This window comes from Mytilus edulis, chromosome 4, assembly GCF_963676685.1.
Source record: "Mytilus edulis chromosome 4, xbMytEdul2.2, whole genome shotgun sequence".
Lineage (NCBI taxonomy): Eukaryota > Metazoa > Mollusca > Bivalvia > Mytilida > Mytilidae > Mytilus > Mytilus edulis.
The window spans coordinates 79,047,710-79,068,708 of record NC_092347.1 but is presented as its reverse complement, the minus strand read 5'-3'; the positions used below and the strand labels follow the sequence as shown (position 1 = coordinate 79,068,708).

Genomic DNA, 20,999 nt, shown 5'->3' with positions numbered 1-20,999 from the left:
AATCACAATGTACCATTCCATTGATTTTTACATTTTCATAATCATAATATCTGCACATAAGTCTTATAAAATTTGAAAACTTAAATCTTATTCTTATTAAATTGTGTATCAAATGTAATTTACCGGTTCACATATTAGTACAGCAACTCTAATATATATTATTGGTTTTAAGATAGATTATTCAGAACCGGAAGTAAATTTTAGCGGCCGAACAGTTTTGGATTGTTTATGTTTTGAAACATTCGATGTTTTCCCCAAAAAGAAAATGCCAAAGCGAAAGGTAAAGGTCATAAAACAAGGAAATAGAAGCTTCGTCTTAATACTTCCTTATCTCATAAATATTTTCTTGTAAAGCGCAATAAAATGGTGAGTTATGATCGATCGATCAAATGGAAAATTGATCTCTCAGCAAAAATTGTGTTATAATGTAGTCCAGATTCAGTTAGTTTACTATATTGCCATAAGAAAATTTCATTAAATTATTGAATATGAAATATCTTTGAACATTTGATATTAAGAATCATGTCTGTTTAATAATTGTGTAACAAAATTCCCAAGAACAATAATTGACTGGAACCATCTTGAAGACACTATTCTATTGTGCGCGCAACAAGCGTAGAGAGCTTTAGATCTGCTCTCACTAAACGTCAGTAAATCGACGATGCCTTCACCCTGTTGTATAAATGCCAGAATTGGTACATGTGTAGCTATGACGTACCCATACAGATACAGAATTATGTCAATGTACATGTACCTTAACAGGATTTTCACAATAAGATGCATTCTCACCTTCTGTATCTGTATGTACATGTGTATATACGTGGAAGATACCAATTCTGACAGTATTCAATGAGAGAGAAACATCTGTATGCCTTCAAGGCACACAATTATCTGTCTGGACACCCCATTGAATGAAAATGGTATAAAGACCAAGTCGATACACCTTGTCAGTATTTGAAAATGTCACCCGCCTGAACTATTGGTGTTCATACAACAACCACTAGTCTTTTCCATTGTCAGATTTTTGTATTGTGACGTCAAAATGTTACAGGAAGCATTGTGATGTCAAGAAATGGTGGGCAAATAGCAATAAGATGTATTCTAAGAAAGTGTTTCAGAATTGTAAAAGCTGAAAAAAGTGGTTGTCATTTTGTCAAAAACAAGTAAAACAAACTGTGTTTTATTGCAGTACAGTTAACTCAAACACAATAATAAATTATTTAATAATGTATAATGACCTGGAGGATTAACATGATTGTATTCATCTTTTCTGTCTTGTAAAGTCTTAGAAAACTGTCATGGAATGGTAACCCAATTATTTCCCCTTTATATCTTGAGTACAGATTTTCCATTGTACTTTTTTTAAGTGCCAAATTTCAATTGCTTTTCAGACGTGTACTTGTTGCCCTCTAAATCATGTACATTGGTTTTGGGTTATTTCTTAAATGGTTCATGACTGCCATTTAAGACAATGTAAGAGAGCAATACTGTTTTGAGTATAATAAGGACATTATATTCACTTCCCAGATAAAAGAAATTAGGAGTTTGGACCATTTACAAATGTACTCAGATAGTCATCCACTATATAAACATGTACATTTAAGAATAGCACCAAATTTTATAAAACTTAAAAGTTTTAGGAATCTGTCATGTGACTTGACAAAAATGTATGCATAGAAATTTTGAACTCATGTTGAGCAAAGGGGTGAAAAAGTTTTATTTTATACTGCACAAAATATTTGGGAAATTAAAATCTAAAAGGATGGTCACCCTCCCTCAGTCATACAGAAATCACGATTATGTACTTACGAAACATTAAATATTTCTATACTACCCCACAGAATGATGATTATGAAAGTGCTGAAAACTTTAAATAAAGCAGTGATAGAGGCGTGCTTCTATCTGGTAAATGACGCCATAAAAGCGTTCGAAATTGAGGATCTTTTCGGATGAAAGACATGATTCCAGAAATGACCTACACCCTTTGAATAGACATGTTTATGGATCCTTCAAATTTTAGTAAATCTACTTAATTTTATTTCTGTTCAATATTCAAGCTAAAAGATAGTAAATTTAATTACAGACTTTGTACATTTGTTGCACCTGGTGTTATATGTATTGTATGGTCGTATGTGTTTTGTAGTTAAGTCGTGAGCGTTGTGTCCCTTTGTATAATGATGCATATTGTCATGTGACGTTATCTGGCTCTTTGAAATAAACGTGCTGTGGAAATGGATGTGTTTTTATTGCTCTTAAGCAAATATAACTTTAGCGGCATGGGGAGGGAAGAATATGTCCCCCAAGTACGTAATACTGGGTACTGTACTAGTACAAAAATGTACTGTTATCCTGTAACTTGAGATCCTTTTCCATATATATACATGGATATGTCATTTACAATAATTACTCATATGTATGACATATCAGTTCTTGTAACTGTTGCATGTTTAACTTGTTCTATAAAAATACAGAATTGATTAAATACTTTTATATCGTTGTCTCATGCCCTTGGATAGATACAAATGGTTAATGCCAGTGAAACAATAGTCAAATAAATTTGGGTTTGGCATTTACAGGACCGAATTAATGATTCTTCAAATTTTTCTTAGAAATATATTTAAAAATTGACAAAATTCGACAGAAACAAATATATTTTACAGGGTACATGTATGTCCTGTCCTTCCTGTTCTAATTTTGAAGACTGAACAATATATTATAGAACTAAACTCAGTGAAGACACAATATGATTTGGCTTCTAACTCCTGTCCCTTAAAAAAACAAAACAATCCTATCCTACATTTGTACATGTATGTACTAAATATTCCCTACATTTCTTTGGCCAGAAACCTCAAACATTCTTTTTATCTTAAAAAAAATGTAACTTCATATGTATTGACTTTAGAAGTTGAAATACAGGTATACATCTTATTCTTTGTATAATTTAAAGAAATTCTGATATTTAAATATTTTTATATAGAAACAAGGAAATTAGAGTTTCTTCTAAGTGAATGTTTCCTTATTTAAGTTAAGTCCAATAAAGTGGAGGAGATACATGTATGATCTTTGTATATATATATATATATATACATGTATATCTGTAGATAATTCAGAGTAATTACATTGTATATTGTGTTCAAATTATCAATAGAAATGGAAAATCAGTTGGTTTAAACATATTTAGATTTTCATTTGTAAAAGCATCAGAAGGGATTGGGCATGAGCTATTACAACATTAGTGATTAGCATCATATTTTTGCAACCACTTGCTCAACATTTGAATGGAAGTGATGATGCCTCTAAATGCACAAATGATGTTTTTTTTAACAGAAATGCATCTAACTTGAAAGTTGTCTATTAGACAATGCAGTCAGATTACTAAGATTATTTATATTACATATGTCTAAAGATATTACTAGCCATACAAGGTAACAAACAAACTAGAAAGAGTATAATTTATAAAAGTGTTTGTGAAAATAAATGATCCGACCATAGCCATAGAATTGGTGTTAAGGTGCAAAGAGTAAATCCCTCTTGATAATAAAATTGAGAATGGAAATGGGGAATGTGTCAAAGAGACAACAACCCGCCTAAATAAAAAAAAAAAAAAAACAACAGCAGAGGGTCACCAACAGGTCTTCAATGTAGCGAGAAATTCCCGCACCCGGAGGCGTCCTTCAGCTGGCCGCTAAACAAATATATACTAGTCCAGTGATAATGAACGCCATACTAATTTCCAAATTGTACACAAGAAACTAAAATTAAAATAATACAAGACTAACAAAGGCCAGAGGCTCCTGACTTGGGACAGGCGCAAAAATGCGGCGGGGTTAAACATGTTTGTGAGATCTCAACCCTCCCCCTATACCTCTAACCAATGTAGTAAAGTAAACGCATAACAATACGCACATTAAAATTCAGTGACTCTATTTTATGCCTCTGTGTTTGTTAATGAATTGGTGAAAACATTTGGGGATAAGATAAATTTTACAATGTTAAACAGTTTGAGTTGATACATGTATATTATCTCTGTTAACATCATTTGTTTTTAGCATACAAAAGAGGTGACCGAAGAAGCTGAAAGTGAACCAAGTGATTCTGAGAGTGAGCATTCTGAACCAACATCAAGAGTTACACGAAGATCAGCGCCAGGTACAGTAATTCAGATTTCATCTAGGAAATGCTATGTTAACATATTTTATTTGCTTAAATATGCAGAAGGGATTAGACACTTGTTTATCACACATAATAAATAAAAGTCACATATAAATGTATTATATAAAATAATATTATATGACCACAGGTGATGATCAAATTTAGACAGTTCTGTGGTAATAAGCTTAGCAGTCCAGATTATTGAAAGTATACTTCTTTATTAGCATAATAGGACATTTAAAAAAGAAGTGATAATATTCTTCACACTTTGCACCACATGAACAGGATGGATCTGAAATAATATACAATGTATATTGACTCTATAAAATCTTAATTCAAGAAGGTCTTAGAAGGAAGCTGAGCATCAAAGTTGTTTCATAATGATATTGAGTTTTTGATTACCAAATTCATAATGTTAATTTACTTCGGCCTTTGGATTAAGAGCATGTATACAGTTGAAGTAAATACTTGTTTGATATTTATAGATAAACAGTACGTCTGTACATGTGATTATTTGCAGATTTGAAGACATTTACAGAGTTGACACCAGTCAAGAAAAGAAAGAGACTTGATACCTCAACATCTGAATCAGAATCGGAAGTACAAACTTTGTCACCGAAAAGAAAAAAAGTGAAAGGAAAACAAAAATCTCAAAGCCCAGAAAAAGAAATAAAATCTGCTAAGCAAACACTTGACTGTGATGTGAAGGTAGAAAAAGTGAACAAAAGTGGGAAACAAAATAAAAACAATGTCGGTAAATCTGAACGTGGTGGTAAAGGTGAAAGACTTGGGAAAGGAAAACACCACTCTAAATCCAGTAAAGGGAAACAGAGTGGGAAACATGGAGATAAAAAGCGTACCATTGAAATGACAGCAGAAGATGGATTCTTGTCAATATGGACAGAGAAAAGACCTACACCATCATTAGATTACAATGAAAGTAATGCAAAATGTCCATTACCTGGCTGTGACTCTGCAGGTAAATACACAACTTAGTACATGTACATGACGTTTTTTAGAAACACAATTAACACACAAACAAATTAGTTAATAATCACTCTTGCTTGTGTTGAGTGAATCACTGAATAACTTGTGATTCAAGGTGACAAGACAATTATTCTAAGGTTACACAATGATTTTATACTATTTATTATATACACTGTGAAAGTACTTTAATTCGTGGGTATCAAATTTCGTGGTTTGAGCAATATTTACATGTTCTTTCGTTTTTAAATTCGTGGATTTTAGTTTTCTAAAAAAAAGAAAATGAAAAATTAAAGCCTTTAGAAAAGAAGGTTACAAATAGTCTGGATTGAAGGAAATTGCAAAGTTAACATTGACCTGTGTAAATTGTAGTGATAACACTAATTAACCCATGGCCATGATAAAGTGATCAACAGATTAATGACCATCAAAGGTGTTAATTGGGCCATAAACATGCCACCTAAAGAAAACAGTAAACGTATCTTAAATTGTCAAATAATTCTTATCAAAATCAAGCCCAGCAGGAAATTATTATTTCCCATATGTACGAGAACTATGAGGATATAATATGAGCACTTTATCAGACTAGCATATCAATACCGGAAATCTGACTTTCAATGATAAAAAATATTTTTTATTAGAATTAAAAGATCAAAAGTTGTACAGTTTAGGTTATTAAAGATTAAATGGGTGTACTCCTGCATGCGGTTGTAGTTCTGTGACTGCATTTAAAGTATTTTCAGATTTGGCTTTATTCAATATTTTCTCTAGATCATATCAGTAGTCAAACCTACCGATAGGGATCTTTCCATGTCTTGATTTAGACAATGGTTGTTTTATTTCGTTGGACACATAAATTCATGGATAAAGTCATCCACGAAAACCACGAAAATTGGTACCTCACGAATAAAAGTACTTTCACAGTATCTGTTGAATGTACTGTTACACCATCACTAGCACTCTATTGAAAATGATCAGCAAAAGTGATAAGTAACTGAGACATCATGAGTGTACTGTAGTATCCATTATTCAAGTACAACTTGAAAATACAATTTATTGGTGTACATGCATGATTTCCTAGCAGTACCCTTATTGACTGTGTTTTATGTCACATGATCATTAAATTTTTTTGTTCTTTAATATTAAATGCTATGCAATTCTAGTGCCAAAAATGTAATACATTGCTTCTACAAGCAGCAGATGAATGTATGATGTAAGTTCGACACAAAAAAACACCTGTTCTTTATGAAGATTGTGTAATGAGTTTTAATTCAACTACTTTTCTTTTCGAAATAAATGATGATAAATAACTCCACTGAGGACTGTGTGATACTTAATGGTCTTTACTTTATCTTTTAATTGTTTTAATTAGGTCACTTAACAGGAAGACATGATAGGCACAGAACATTAGCCTCCTGTCCCCTTTACCACAATACAACAGCAGATGAATGTAAAGTAAGTATTATTTATATTTGAATTATATTTAAGATAAAACAGCAAAAATATAACAATTGAACATTGAAGCTCTGGAAGTTCGTGAGTTCTGCTCTGTAAAGTTATACTAATTCTCTTTTAATTTTAAAAAGAGATCCCTTTAAATCTTAAGAAGTAGTACCAGAATTCTATTTTGAATTTCTATGGAAAACATTACATGTAGCATCAAATAAATATATGAAAGTAAGAAGTGAAAATAAAGCAAAGATTAATTCACAACATGAAATGATGCATAATTAAACAAGTAAATCAGCATGAAGATTTTTTTTTTATTTGATTTCTAAGACAAATAATATTTAAACTACTTCCTAGGGTCGATATGAAGAAAGACAGAAGAATATTTTAGACAGGGTGAAAATAGTGGAATCATTACAAGATAAAAGAGATTTTAGAAGGAAGGTTAGTATTGTTACATTTTGATATTAGTAAGTTTGTATTTTGATGTTCTTGTCAATTTTTAATTTGGTATATTCATATGACATAAATATATGTTATTCATATTTTAGCAGAAAGACACTTGTAAAGAAAAATGTTTCTGAAGAACTTGTGACAGATATATAAATTAAGTCCTTTTAAATGTAATTAGTAAATAAAAGTATGTAAAATGATATGCCAATAACTTATGTTGCTTTAGCTATAGGTGATTAAGCATTTTCTGTTCAAATAACAGGTATCATTGAGACAATTTATGCTTATTTCAAACAATAATTCAAGTTACATATATTTTTTATATGAAGGTTCAAACAGATGAACAGAAAGTCAAAGTGATCAAAATTCGAGGGATGAGACAAAAGTTTGGAGATATACCAGAAGATATCAAAGTTGAACACAGAAAATACAAAGACACGTATGAGAGAGCTAGAGAACCATTGCTGCAAGGCCTGGCATCAGACTTTGATCTCAAGTTGTTTAGGGAAGCGCAGGCAAAGGCCTGTGAAGTACTGGTAGTTATACATTTTATTAGTTATGTAAAAAGGAGTTATTTATTCGTAAGGCTGACAAGATCCAATGATCTGTTTGAATTTCAATACAAAGGCTTTGGTGACTATGGTTTAAACATGTTAAACGTTTTGTTTTACCCAAATATGCAGCCCAGCTTGCATTTTAAAAGAAACATATTGCATCCTAACTTTACATTTAAGGAATGACCGCAATATTTTTTCTGTCTATGAAGAAATAACATAAAAATTTTGGTGCACACTGAATAACGCGCGTAGCGGGTTATTTAACAGTGTGCACCACATTTTTTATGTTATTTCGAATAGACAGAAAAAATATTACAGTCATTTCTTATAATTTAATTCTAAACTCCATTTTAAACCGTAGAAAACCATGAAAAAAAATTGATGACGTCACGGTCACATGACTGAATTATGTCTGTGGGCTCATAACAAAATAACGTCAGCCAATCAGAAGACGTGTTACATCCAAAACTAAATTATTTGACAATATGATTACAATTCATGATTATGGAAAGTAATGTAGAAAACACTGTATAACTGACAAACATTCCTTAAGTGCTGACAATTTTTATTGGACTATTTGACTGGTGTTTTTATTACACATATTAGAAAAAAATTTAAAAATGAAAAGTCAAAATGATAGAAAAACAGATTTGTAACATCGAAATGCATATGTTCGAATTTATATTTTTTAAAGGTTTTAATTTCTATATTTTTACTTTCCAGGAACATGAAATAACACAACACTATACTAAAAGCGATCTCTCAGAATACAGAATAAAGAAGTTAGAGATTGGAAGGTTTGAAATGACGACATGGTATGCTAGTCCTTACCCAGAGGAATATGCTCGACTGCCTAAAATATATCTGTGTGAATTTTGTCTCAAATACATGAAAACGGCCACAATTTTAAGGCGACATATGGTAAGTAAAATACTCTTGTTACAAATCTACCCTTTTTCCTTTAATCACATGCTTTAGTGTAAAAAGTAACTGTAATGGATTTTTTATGCAGTTAAGCTGCATTATGCGAGCACCCTAGATTTGTGTTCTACCCAATAAATCCTGAAATACTTGCCATTGTTATTATCTAGCTTGCTACTATGTTATTTATAACTAATTGAACACTTTTTTAATACTTTTTAATCTGGATTACAAAAAAAATGACCAGAAAAACCTTAAATGATCGTCGATTTATCCAAAAGTTTTAAAGTTACACATAGGAAGTAGTGCTTATTAAGAATCCTTGTGTAGTTCATTATGACTTGTGCTTTTAGCTAAGATGTCAAAGAACAATAGTATGAAATATTTAATCGCCGAAAATCTCTTAAGACAAGTAGTTTAGATTTCCCAAATGACAAAAGTTGTAGGAATATTGTTTTTCATCAATACGTAGTACAACTACGTCAGTAGTCTATTATATAATAAGTTCAACTGTTCATGCTGTTGGCGGCAATTTCAAATTAGAAAAAGAAATTTTCGTAGCTTTTCAATTTGGAGGCAGGTGTGCAAATTAGCGGTGGTCCGAGGTCCGCGACCTTCCACTTTTGCAAGCGGAATTTCGACTAGGATAGTTGGTTTCTAGCTACGGCCCGACGTAGTCACCTTACATTTGAAAGAAAATAAGAAATTACTTTGCAAACCTTTTCACCATGTTCACCAAAGTCTCCAATTAAACGAGCTAAAAACTTATTTTTATCATTATTATTCATGACGGCGATGTTCATTTTGTTCAACCGCTAGCTTTATACAGAAAATCGCCGACAAATATTGTATAAATTCGAGTAAAATCGTATCTGATTGACAAAAACAACATTGTAAACACATAACAATGGCGGCCGTGAAGACAAAATTTTACAAACTCGGATCCGATTACGGAAGTGGATAAGGGTAATTCCGGGTTTGGCGATCATTTACAAAATAAATCCAAGGGGCAGGTGAAAAAATACATCTATGCATGGTAAATGAATATAAACACTAGTATTGTAAACCAAAAGATATATGTAAAAGAAAGAAAAAGCAGAAAAATATTTTATTCAGAAACTCAAAATTACTTTTTGACAAATTTTAATTTAAAAATCCAATACAACGTGACAGCTGGGAACAGTATATCTAACAATATACATGTTCATGGTCACAGTCTAAATTTTCTTTATAAATGATAAATGATGATAATGCATGTGTGATGCTTTTAAAGTGTAAAGTTTACTGCAATTTCGAGGGGTTATTTGTTACTTCTCAATTTTGAAGGGTCAATTAAGGTAGCTAAAAGTTTCATTCTTTATTTTCACTAATAATGCAACTATATTATATATATACCTTAATGTAAGTAAATCATATGATTATATATATAGGTGGCATTCTTTGGACCACTCTACCCCCTCCTGTTTGATAACTTGGAAACGGTCGAGCTCCCCACCCCTAAACCATATGAGGGGGCAGATCCAGGATTTTAGGTTAGGAGGGGCGCAAACTTAAATTTTCGCTGAGCAGAGCAAGGCTAAAAAAAAAATTGAGGTAAAATTCTCTGAATATTCTTTATTAAGCTGAGAACAACCCATGCTTTGCAAATTTAAGGGGGGTGCAAGCCCGCAACCCTCCCCCGTCTGAATCCGCCCCTGCATATATTCAAGTATAGGACAATATAATAAATAAAAAATGAAATATAGGGGGAGTCCCTGGAGTTACCCCACCCCCTCCTGTTTGAGAACTTGGAAACGGTCGAGATCCACACCCCTTAACCATATATATTCATGTTTGTGACAATATGAAAAATCAAATGAAATATAGGAAGAGTTGCTAGGGGTCACCCCACCCCTCCTGTTTTAGAATTTAAAAATGGTCGAGATCCCCATCCCTAAACCATATATATTCATGTATGGGACAATATAACAAATCAGATGAAAGATAGGGGGAGTCCCTGAGGTCACTGTTCACCCTCCTGTTTGCGAACTTGGAAATGGTCAAGATCCTTACCCCTAAACCATATATACTCATGTATGGGACAATATAACAAATCAAATGAAATATAGGGGAAGTCCCTGTGGTCATCCCAACCCTCCTGTTTGAGAACTTGGAAACGGTGGAGATCCCCACACCAAAACAATATATATTCATGTATGGATCAATATAACTAATTAAATGAAATATAGGGGGAGTCCCTTGGGCCACCCTCCCCCTTCTGTTTGAGAACTTGGAAACCAATGAGATCCCCACCCCTAAACCATATATATTCATGTATGGCACAATATAACAAATAAAATGAAATGTAGGGGAAGTCCCTAGGGTCACCCTACCCCTAGTGGCGGATCCAGAAATTTTTATAAGTGGGGCCCACTTACTGACCTAAGAGGGGCCGCTCCAGTCACGCTTCAGTGATTCCCTATATAAGCAACCAATTTTTTTCCAAAAAAGCGGGGTGGGGGGGGGGGGGGCTGGGCTGTCTATCCCTACCTGTTTGAGAACTTGAAAACCGTTGAGATCCCCACCCCTAAATTATATATATTCATATGTATGGGACAAAATAACAAATCATTTACATTTACTATGGGCAGGTCAGTCAGACCTCACCTTTGATCCCTGTTGTAGTGAACATTTGTCTAATTCGTGTCTCATAACTTTTGTACTATAGAACACAAACTCAGTTTTCTATCCAGGGAAACCAGTCCATTCATACTATTACATGTTCATACTAAGTCAAATTGAACTTCTAGCAGTCAAATAAAACCAAGGTTAACTACCAAGTAGAACAACTGCAATCATTGGGAACTTGTACCACTGCAGACTCACCATAAAAAATATACATTGATACCGTATATGCATTGCTTTTGAAACCTTGATAACATATAAATTATTTGCCTTAATAAATAAATCATTAGATAAACATGAATGTACTATATATAAATGTTTAATGTTGAGGCAACATTGCCACAGTTTTCATAATTACGGTTGCCTTGGTTTTTGGTTAACTGCCTTCAGCGCTTACAGCGCTTTGATTTAGCATAAGTATAAGTTTGATAAGTTTTTTTTCGTAAATTTTGTTTGACCTTAAATTGTTAGGAAATGCAATTGATTGATTTTTTTATGACCTTTATCAGAGCCAATATTGGATTGATTTTTTTTTTACATGTTTTTAAAGAAGTATGTAATATTAATAAATTTTTCAAGGAGAAATTTTATTTAATGAGCCATGAAAAATGTGTGGTGATTTCTAACATTTCAAGAATGAAAATTTTCTCATCTGTTTGCAATTATCCATACTCATAGTGATTAAGTATTGTAGATGGATCTTACTTCCTGTCATAAAACAAAGTTTAAGATGTAAAATGGTCTAAAATATGATCATTTATATAATTTATTTTGGATAGATAATAACTTCCAGTTTGTTTTGCAGGCTAAATGTGTGTGGAGACATCCGCCAGGAGATGAGATTTATCGTAAAAATAATATGTCTATGTTTGAAGTTGATGGTAAAAGGAATAAGGTAAATGTAACTAAAAACAATCTTCATGGCTTAATTATAAAAAAGAAGATGTGGTATGATTGACAATGAGATAACGATTCACAAGAGACCAGATGAGACAGAAATTAACCACTTTAGGTCACCATACGACCTTCAAAGAGTAAAGCCTCATACCTCATAGTCAGCTATAAAAAGCCCCGAAATGACAAATATAAAACATTAGTTGATGAAAAACAAAACATTTCCCAGAAGCACAGGACAGTTTTAAACACATATAGATATCCTTTTATATATTTATTGAAATAATTTCATACATGTACATTAATTTTGGTATTTTATAGCAATAGCATATTTTGCACAGAACTTAACAAAAAATATCAAGCAAAAATATATCATATTGCATGATTGCAAAAATATATCATATTGCATGATAGCAAAAAAATCATACATGTTTCTTTCTTTCAGGTGTATTGTCAGAATTTATGTTTATTAGCAAAGCTGTTTTTAGACCACAAAACATTATATTTTGATGTAGAACCATTTTTGTTTTATGTGATGACAGAAAATGATTCACATGGCTGTCACATTGTTGGCTACTTTTCTAAGGTAAGTAAACATATATACATTTGATTATGAAAGTATTTCATTTATATCATATATAGTATACTCTGATCTTGATGTACATATGTAGATGAACATAATTAAACCAAATTATTTCTTTATGTTAATTCTGGTAGTAAAATTAAATTATTTGTCTTAAATTTGACTTGAATATTTTGGTAAGTTATTTCTCACAGTGTTGTAACTTTCGTCATGCTTTAGATCTATGTTATTATACCTCAAATCTTGTGTAGGGGGTAAACTGATCCATCTGTTAATAAGTCACACATTTCTGTCACTTTAATTCTGACAACAACTACGAAGTCATACCTTACAAATATGGTATTAAGCATAAAAATTAAATGGTTATAAACTTTAACTGATGCTGCCATACAATGTGAGATGCTTCATTTCTTTAATGTTTGCCTTGCTGTTTTAAAAACTTGTATCTTAGTTTAAATATATTTATTTATAGTGGATTGGGAAACAAGTTTTGCAACTTATATTAATCCCTTTCCACTTTGCGGGTGCGAGTGCTGCCTTGAAGCGGCATAAGCCTACTATTTTTCAAAATCTACAAGGGTGTCTTTTATGTGCAAGAGAAAACTTGTATCTTAAGGAGGCTCGCAGGTATAAGATTTTCAGAAAAAAATTAAACATTAAATATTCATTACAAATTTTATTTATTACCTTAAGTAGTTGTTACTTTATCATGTGGTACAAAAATCATTCCAAAAAATGAATTTGTGTTGAGCCCAGCGGACTTTTAAAATGTAGATATCACTTAAAAAGCTCCAAATTATCTCCCTTTGGTGCAAAAATGCCATTTTTTGGCATTAAAATTGAATTATCTTTTTTAACTCATCGGTGACCTATATTTTTTATTGTTGTTTTCGAATAAGCAGTACATTAACTAAATTATTATAAAATTTTAGCGATTTCTGTAATTTAGTTCTTTTTTTATTTCGATATTACCGCTATTCTTCCTATTAGTTCAACAGAAAAAAAGGACATTAACAAAAATGTATGCTTCTTTCGAAAGCAGATTGTGAGCGTAAATGAACGGTGACCCCATTTTTTTATTTCATTTTTCTATTAAGCATAAGATAAAGTTCATTTATAGAAAAAAATAAAGAAATCCTATATTAAATAAAAAAAAATCATTTAGACCCGCGAGCCGCCTTAAATGCAATGACATATGAAATTTTCATCACATATTTCTGTACAAAAAAAATCTTTTAGTTGATGAAAACAAACGCATGTTTGAATCATAAAAAAATTTCATTGTACACACTTACAGGAATGTAATAGATTAATCTCAACTTGTAAAAAAACTTAAAAACTTGAATTATTGCAGAGAAGGGTTTTTTCATAAAAAATACTAAAAACGAACTCAGATTTTTTTTAACTTGTTTTGCTTTTGCAGGAGAAGAATTCCTTTCTGAACTACAATGTATCCTGTATATTAACCTTACCACAATACATGAGACAAGGCTTTGGGAAAATGTTAATAGATTTTAGTAAGTATGGCATGTAATTCATCATATTTTGTATATTTAAAACGATGATAGCAATACATGTACCACATTTGTGGTTTCAAGGTTGCCTTCCCACTTGGAAAAGGTCATATCAAATAAAATACTTTGATATTTATACCCCCGCTTTAAAAAAGGGGGGGTATACTGTTTTACCTCTGTCTGTCCGTCAGTCCGTCCATCAGTCCGTCAGTCCGTCCGTCAGTCAGTCCGTTCCATGAAACTTTCGTCACATTTTTCTCAGGAACTACACATCCACCCTTTCTGTAATTTGGTATCAACATTTATATATGTCAGCCATACTTATACCCCCGCTTTAAAAAAGGGGGGGTATACTGTTTTACCTCTGTCTGTCCGTCAGTCCGTCCATCAGTCTGTCAGTCCGTCCGTCAGTCAGTCCGTCCCATGAAACTTTCGTCACATTTTTCTCAGGAACTACACATCCACCCTTTCTGTAATTTGGTATCAACATTTATATATGTCAGCCATACCGTGTGATGCGTTTTCAGATTCATCACTTGACAACTTCCTGTTTACGGAACACTTGTCTGATTTTACACATGATAGCCAAGTTGAAAATTTTCGTCACATTTTTCTCAGGAACTACAATACAAGGATTTCTGAAATTTGGTTTCAGGATTTATATAAGTCAGCTATACCGTGTGATGCGTTTTCAGATTCATCACTCGACAACTTCCTGTTTACCGAACACTTGTATGATTTTACACATGATAACCAAGTTAAAAATTTTCGTCACATTTTTCTCAGGAACTACAATACAAGGATTTCTGAAATTTGGTTTCAGGATTTATATAAGTCAGCTATACCGTGTGATGCGTTTTTCAGATTCATCACTTGACAACTTCCTGTTTACCGAACACTTGTATGATTTTAAACATGATAACCAAGTTAAAAAATTTCGTCACATTTTTCTCAGGAACTACAATACAAGGATTTCTGAAATTTGGTTTCAGGATTTATATAAGTCAGCTATAACGTGTGATGCGTTTTCAGATTCATCACTCGACAACTTCCTGTTTACCGAACACTTGTATGATTTTACACATGATAACCAAGTTAAAAATTTTCGTCACATTTTTCTCAGGAACTACAATACAAGGATTTCTGAAATTTGGTTTCAGGATTTATATAAGTCAGCTATACCGTGTGATGCGTTTTCAGATTCATCACTCGACAACTTCCTGTTTACCGAACACTTGCATATTTTTACACTATTAATATTATCCACTTGCGGCGGGGGTATCATCAGTGAGCAGTAGCTCGCAGTTTCACTTGTTTCTGCTTCTTCACGATTCATATGACATTAAGGAGTACAAGCAAAGATCAAGTCACAAAAAGTTTTCCTTGTAAGTTGGAGATATTTCTATATATTTATCGATCCTTGTAAAGTTAACAACCTTTTATAAAATATCAAGACTTTTGCTACAAATAATTTATTTCTCTGTATTATGAAGAAAAATGTATATTCAATTTGCTGAAATACAAACTTAGCATATTATGTTTGTACTTCCTGATTAATTCATTACAGAATTCTTTAAGGCACCGCACAATTCATGAACTCATATTTTTGTTTTCAGGTTATTTATTGAGTAAAACAGAAAACAAAGTAGGATCACCTGAAAGACCTTTATCTGACCTTGGTCTTCTTAGTTACCGTAGTTACTGGAAAGATACATTATTAGGATATATCCACAAATACAAAGGCAGTGAAATTTGTATCAAAGGTTAGTATTTTAAAGATTCCAAATACCTAATACATACATTAGTGTATACATCTTGCCTACCAAGAAGATCTGCAACAATAAATTGTATTCTCTAAAAAATGATTGACATACTCTGATGCTGATTCTGGAAATTTGCGGTGCATCTTTTGAAGTTTTGAGTATCAGCTGACTTTAGATATTTGTAAAATCCTTATAATTGAAATTACGTAATTCAGTAGGATTTTGGGATGCAAAGCACTTGGATATAGTGTATCACTGCATGTTAAATTTGTATAAACTAGCATTTTTTTTTTTACCTAAGTGTTCACAAAAAATAAGTTTATGCTTTGTTGTAAGTTTACTGGAAGAAAAGAACATCTCATAATTGTGTTTTATACAAATTGACAGTTTTTTGGTTGTATTGAGAAATCTTTTTTGTTTACTTCAAAATGCAATTCCTATTTTATTATACATGTTAATTACAGATATCAGCACAGAAACAGCCATAAATGCCAATGATATTGTCAGTACTCTTCAGGCTTTAGGCATGTTGAAATACTGGAAAGGAAAACATCTAATTTTAAGGAGACAGGTAATTAAAATGTGTGGTATATATGTTAAAACATGTATGTCTACCTTCATATAGACTATCCCCATTGATATATTAAAGATCCTAGCACAGGTAATTTAATGAGTGAATAATAAAAAATAAATATTACAGGAAGTTAATTACATGTATGATTTCTGTATAACTATATCACATACGATTCATCAATCATGACTTCTTTTTCAAGAGAGAGTGTGTTCACACTTATATCTCTAAGCTGATTCTATTGCTACACAAATTTCTTATCATAATTAAGAATGGAGTACTAGTTTTATATATGAATAGCATTTAAAGTTTTAAACTCATTGAATACCTGGTTAAAACTGATTACAGTCTTATAATGTTACAGTGATTAAAATTCCCCCCCCCCCCTAATCTAAATGAAGGTTAAAAGCAAGGATATTAGAATATGTAAAGTAAATTCATATATACTTTTTCAAATTAACATTTATTTTCTTTGGTAGGATCTTATTGATAGTTTCATCGAGAAGAAAGTGAAACGTCCAACTGACTTTAAAACAATTGACGCAGCATGTTTAAAATGGACACCACATGCAAAGAGACAACAGCAGCCTCAAACAGCACCCTAAAATAGTTTTATGTGATAGATTCAATCCCAATAGTTGATCATCAATAATGAATGAATGCTTTGATTCTGTTCCTGCTAAGGATGGATCATATTAGCTTAATGGAACTATAGAAATTTGGTGGAAAATCTCAGCATGTTGATGTATAAGCAGAGGAACTAAAGGACTGAAGAGGATATTTTTATTTGTTTTTAACATCTTCATTAAATCTGCTCTTCTAAGCAAAAACTTGCTAAGTATGCTAGCCTATGTCATACATACCTCAATTTAATAGATGTGTCTATAGGAAAGGTGAAGAGACTATTTTATGTATTGAAAGGAAGTACTTTCATCATAATCAAATTTATACCAAAACATTAAAATTTATTTTGGTTATTTATCAATAATGCTATTCAGAACAGAAACCTTAACAAATTAAATCATTTTGATATCAGCTGAACTTCATAGGATACACACTAATGACTGGACTGCTAATTTTTGTGGAATTAAAAATTCATTTATCTATTTTCCAACAAAAAAAATGGGATTGTCAGATATTTTGATGTTATGTAAAATTTTCACATTTGGGTAATTAACTTTTAATTCTTTTGCAATTTTATTTTATAATTTTTACTAAAAGTGGTTTGTGTCTTGATAAACTTTATCTTCTGAGTCTCTGGGGAATCTCAGAATCTAAAACTTATTATTCTGTTCTGTTTTGTTTTAATTGCTTTAAATTATTGTTGATTTTTTAAATACTTCAGATATTGATTGTTTCTTTAAATTTTTATTATGTTGTAAATTTCATGTGTTGGAGTACATGGTTATATGAATGTGTCTGGGATGAAAGGTACTAGCCAATAGTTAATATTTAGTAGAAAACTTAATATTCAACTATATGTTTTATGTGTGATGGAATTTTAAGGATCATAAACGTTTTTTATGATTTCGTTATCCAATCTTGCAAACTTCCAATCTAGATTTAATATAATTCAATTCATGCATTTCTGCAGAGCACATTTTATAACAATAAATATCTAATAAAATTGAGAATGGAAACAGGAAAAGTGTCAAAGAGATAACAACCCGACTTTAGAACAGACAACAGCAGAAGGTCACCGATAGTTCTTCAACCTTATATTTTGTTGACTGTATCATAATCTAGGGCATTGTGGGTAATATCATTGTTCCTTCAAAAAATATCATTACATCATTAGTTTGTTTAGGGCATCATTGTCTAGTCACAAAGTTTTTATATTCAATTTTGATATTACCCATGGTTGCATTAGATTCTGAAAACTGTGAATTCGTTTCCAATTATAAAAAGTAGAACAGTGCTTACAGACGAATCTCAGAGTACTACTGCCAGCTTTCCGTAGAAATTATTATAAATATATTTTCATAATAAAATTGTAGAATGCAATTACTTTTCAAGCCCATTACTGGAGTTATTTATTAAATTAAAAGCAAGAGTACTTTTCGATATAATACATAAATACTTAGAGTGGAATGTAAATGAAATTAAGTTTTTTTTTAAATTTTACCATGTTCTATGTTTCATTTATTACTTGTAATCCTCATATTATCACATACTTATTTTTCATTTTCATGTATGACCAGATGTATCTTGATCTATAATTCTGTCAATCAGAACAAAATTTAATGGAAAAGATGTAAGAACATGGTTATGTGAAAAATGCTAAGAGTACTTGCTATTTTTATATTCAATAATTTGGGTGCTTAAAATTAATTTGCCCAAGTAAATTTCTTTAAAATGATTTTAATGTGGAGTAGGAATTCCAGTTTTCCATGTTTTTTTAGTAAATAAAGCCTTTTCTTTTCTATTGTGAAATTCTAGGTGAAGTTCCCTCCTTCCTTTTTGAAATGCCAATCTTTTTACTTCTCCTAGTTAAGTTAACTATATTTAAAACAGGTTATTTTGTGGGAATTTTTATAAATATGTTAGTTTTGAGTAAAGTAAATAAAATAGGCCGATAACGGATATTCAGGCTTCATGTTATGGTTCACTTTGAACTAAGTTTTGTTTTTCAGGAAAACTAGAATAAAATAATTTAAAGAGTGTACTTTTTGAAGAGGAAATTTTTAAAAAGATATTTTCATGTTCCTTCGGTATCTTTTGCCTTCCTTTGTCATTATTGTTTTGTTGGAAAAAACAACCTTTTAATCATTTGTGTTCATTTTCATGTATAAATGACTTCATAACCCAATAAAAGAATTTTGAAATAACTTGTAATGATAAACATTGCTTGAATTTTAAATACGTTCAATTTTTAGATAGCATTTGCAGTTGAATGTTGTAAATCTTGTAAATCACTTTTACCATATTTTCACACAATTTATACATATTTATGTTCATCATTTATACATGTAGATACTTTCATATCACATCTGTCACCCTAAATTATTCCAGTTTGGTGCTGTGTATTTAGAGATACGATCTATCATTATTGTATATATACTATAAAACTATCTGTAAAATGCATCCATCTTGAATTGCATAGTGTCATATATATGCCTCATGGGTTAAAATAATTGAAATCCACTTAACATTTTGTGTGGTGGTCATATATACTTGACCATTTTATCAAGAACCTATTGTATTTAGTATGTATGATAGTTCTTGGCATTCAACAATATAAATTTTTTAAATGTTAAAGCTGTTTTATATTAATAAAGTTAAAATTATGAATGTAAGTGTAACCCAAACAAAGATATTTAACTGAACTTGGGCTGAACTTTCTCCAACCTTGTGTTACAGATGTCTTAAAATAATCAAATTTAAATTTAATATTTAGATAAATTGCTGCTCTGACAGATAGAACAATTACAAATTATGTTATTGAAATATGGCTTATTTTATATAACAAGAGGTCAAAAGATGAACCTTTCTTAAAAAATTTAAGTTCACTAATTCTTTTTTGACATATATCTTTGTTAATATTATTTCTTGAAAAAAAAAAATGAATATTTTATTCACTTTCATAGTAGAATAGTATATTCCAGATAACTACTATATTATTTATAACCAATAAAAATTTGGTTTGAATAATAATTCCACAGCCTCTGTCAAATAAAACAGAATAAATAAATGATTAAAAATAAATGATTGATTTTGGCACATACTGGATATTTATCGTATTATATACATACATGTAATTATAAGAAAAGGACAAATGTGTTTAGAACCCTTAAACAAAATGTGCCCTTTTGTCACATATTTACTCTTTAGTTAAGTAAGGTAACATAGTTTTTGCAAATAAGTTTATACAGTTATAAGGGTACTACTAAAAAAAAACAGTAAGCGTTTGTAAGTTTAATTTTAAATAGAAATATTGGATATCAGAACAGGGATGCAAAAACAATGTTGTTATCAGAGATATTTTTCTCTCTTTTTTTTGTATCAATAGGACGTGCTTGTACATATACTTTTTGTTTCAGTAACCATCAAACTTAAAATTCAACAGAAGGTTAAATTGAATATTTAACAGAAGATAAAATTGAATATTCAACAGAAGGTTAAATTGAATATTCAACAGAAGATAAAACTGAATATTCAACAAGATTAATATGAATATTCAACAGAAAATTAATATGAATATTCAACAGAAGATTAATATGAATATTCAACAGAAGATTAATATGAATATATTTTTAAAGGTAAATCATAATATTCGAACTTGTTTATAATACTGGTCTATATTGAATGACATGAATACATACATTTTGTTTAAGTAGTGGTTTGCATAGCTATAAGGGCATATTTTCATATAAGGTTTCAAACATGTTATTTTTGTTTTACTGTCATGTGTTTAGAAATTGGTATCATTTTATGTGCAATCAGTGGATTACTATCATGTGAGCATACCGAAATAAAATGTTCAACATATTCTTA

The 20,999-nt window shown here is 31.0% G+C and overlaps 1 protein-coding gene across 1 annotated transcript; it reads left to right on the top strand.

Annotated features, from left to right (window-relative positions):
* Positions 1-181: 181 nt before the first annotated feature.
* LOC139520647 (histone acetyltransferase KAT7-like) lies at positions 182-20,999 on the top strand. The gene is made up of 13 exons (XM_071313480.1): positions 182-280; positions 4,050-4,149; positions 4,673-5,131; positions 6,509-6,591; positions 6,943-7,029; positions 7,368-7,574; positions 8,319-8,516; positions 11,986-12,075; positions 12,520-12,660; positions 14,081-14,174; positions 15,788-15,934; positions 16,399-16,505; positions 16,985-20,999. Exons 1-13 carry the CDS (start codon positions 266-268, stop codon positions 17,108-17,110), a joined length of 1,854 nt encoding a protein of 617 aa, XP_071169581.1. The 5' UTR covers positions 182-265; the 3' UTR covers positions 17,111-20,999.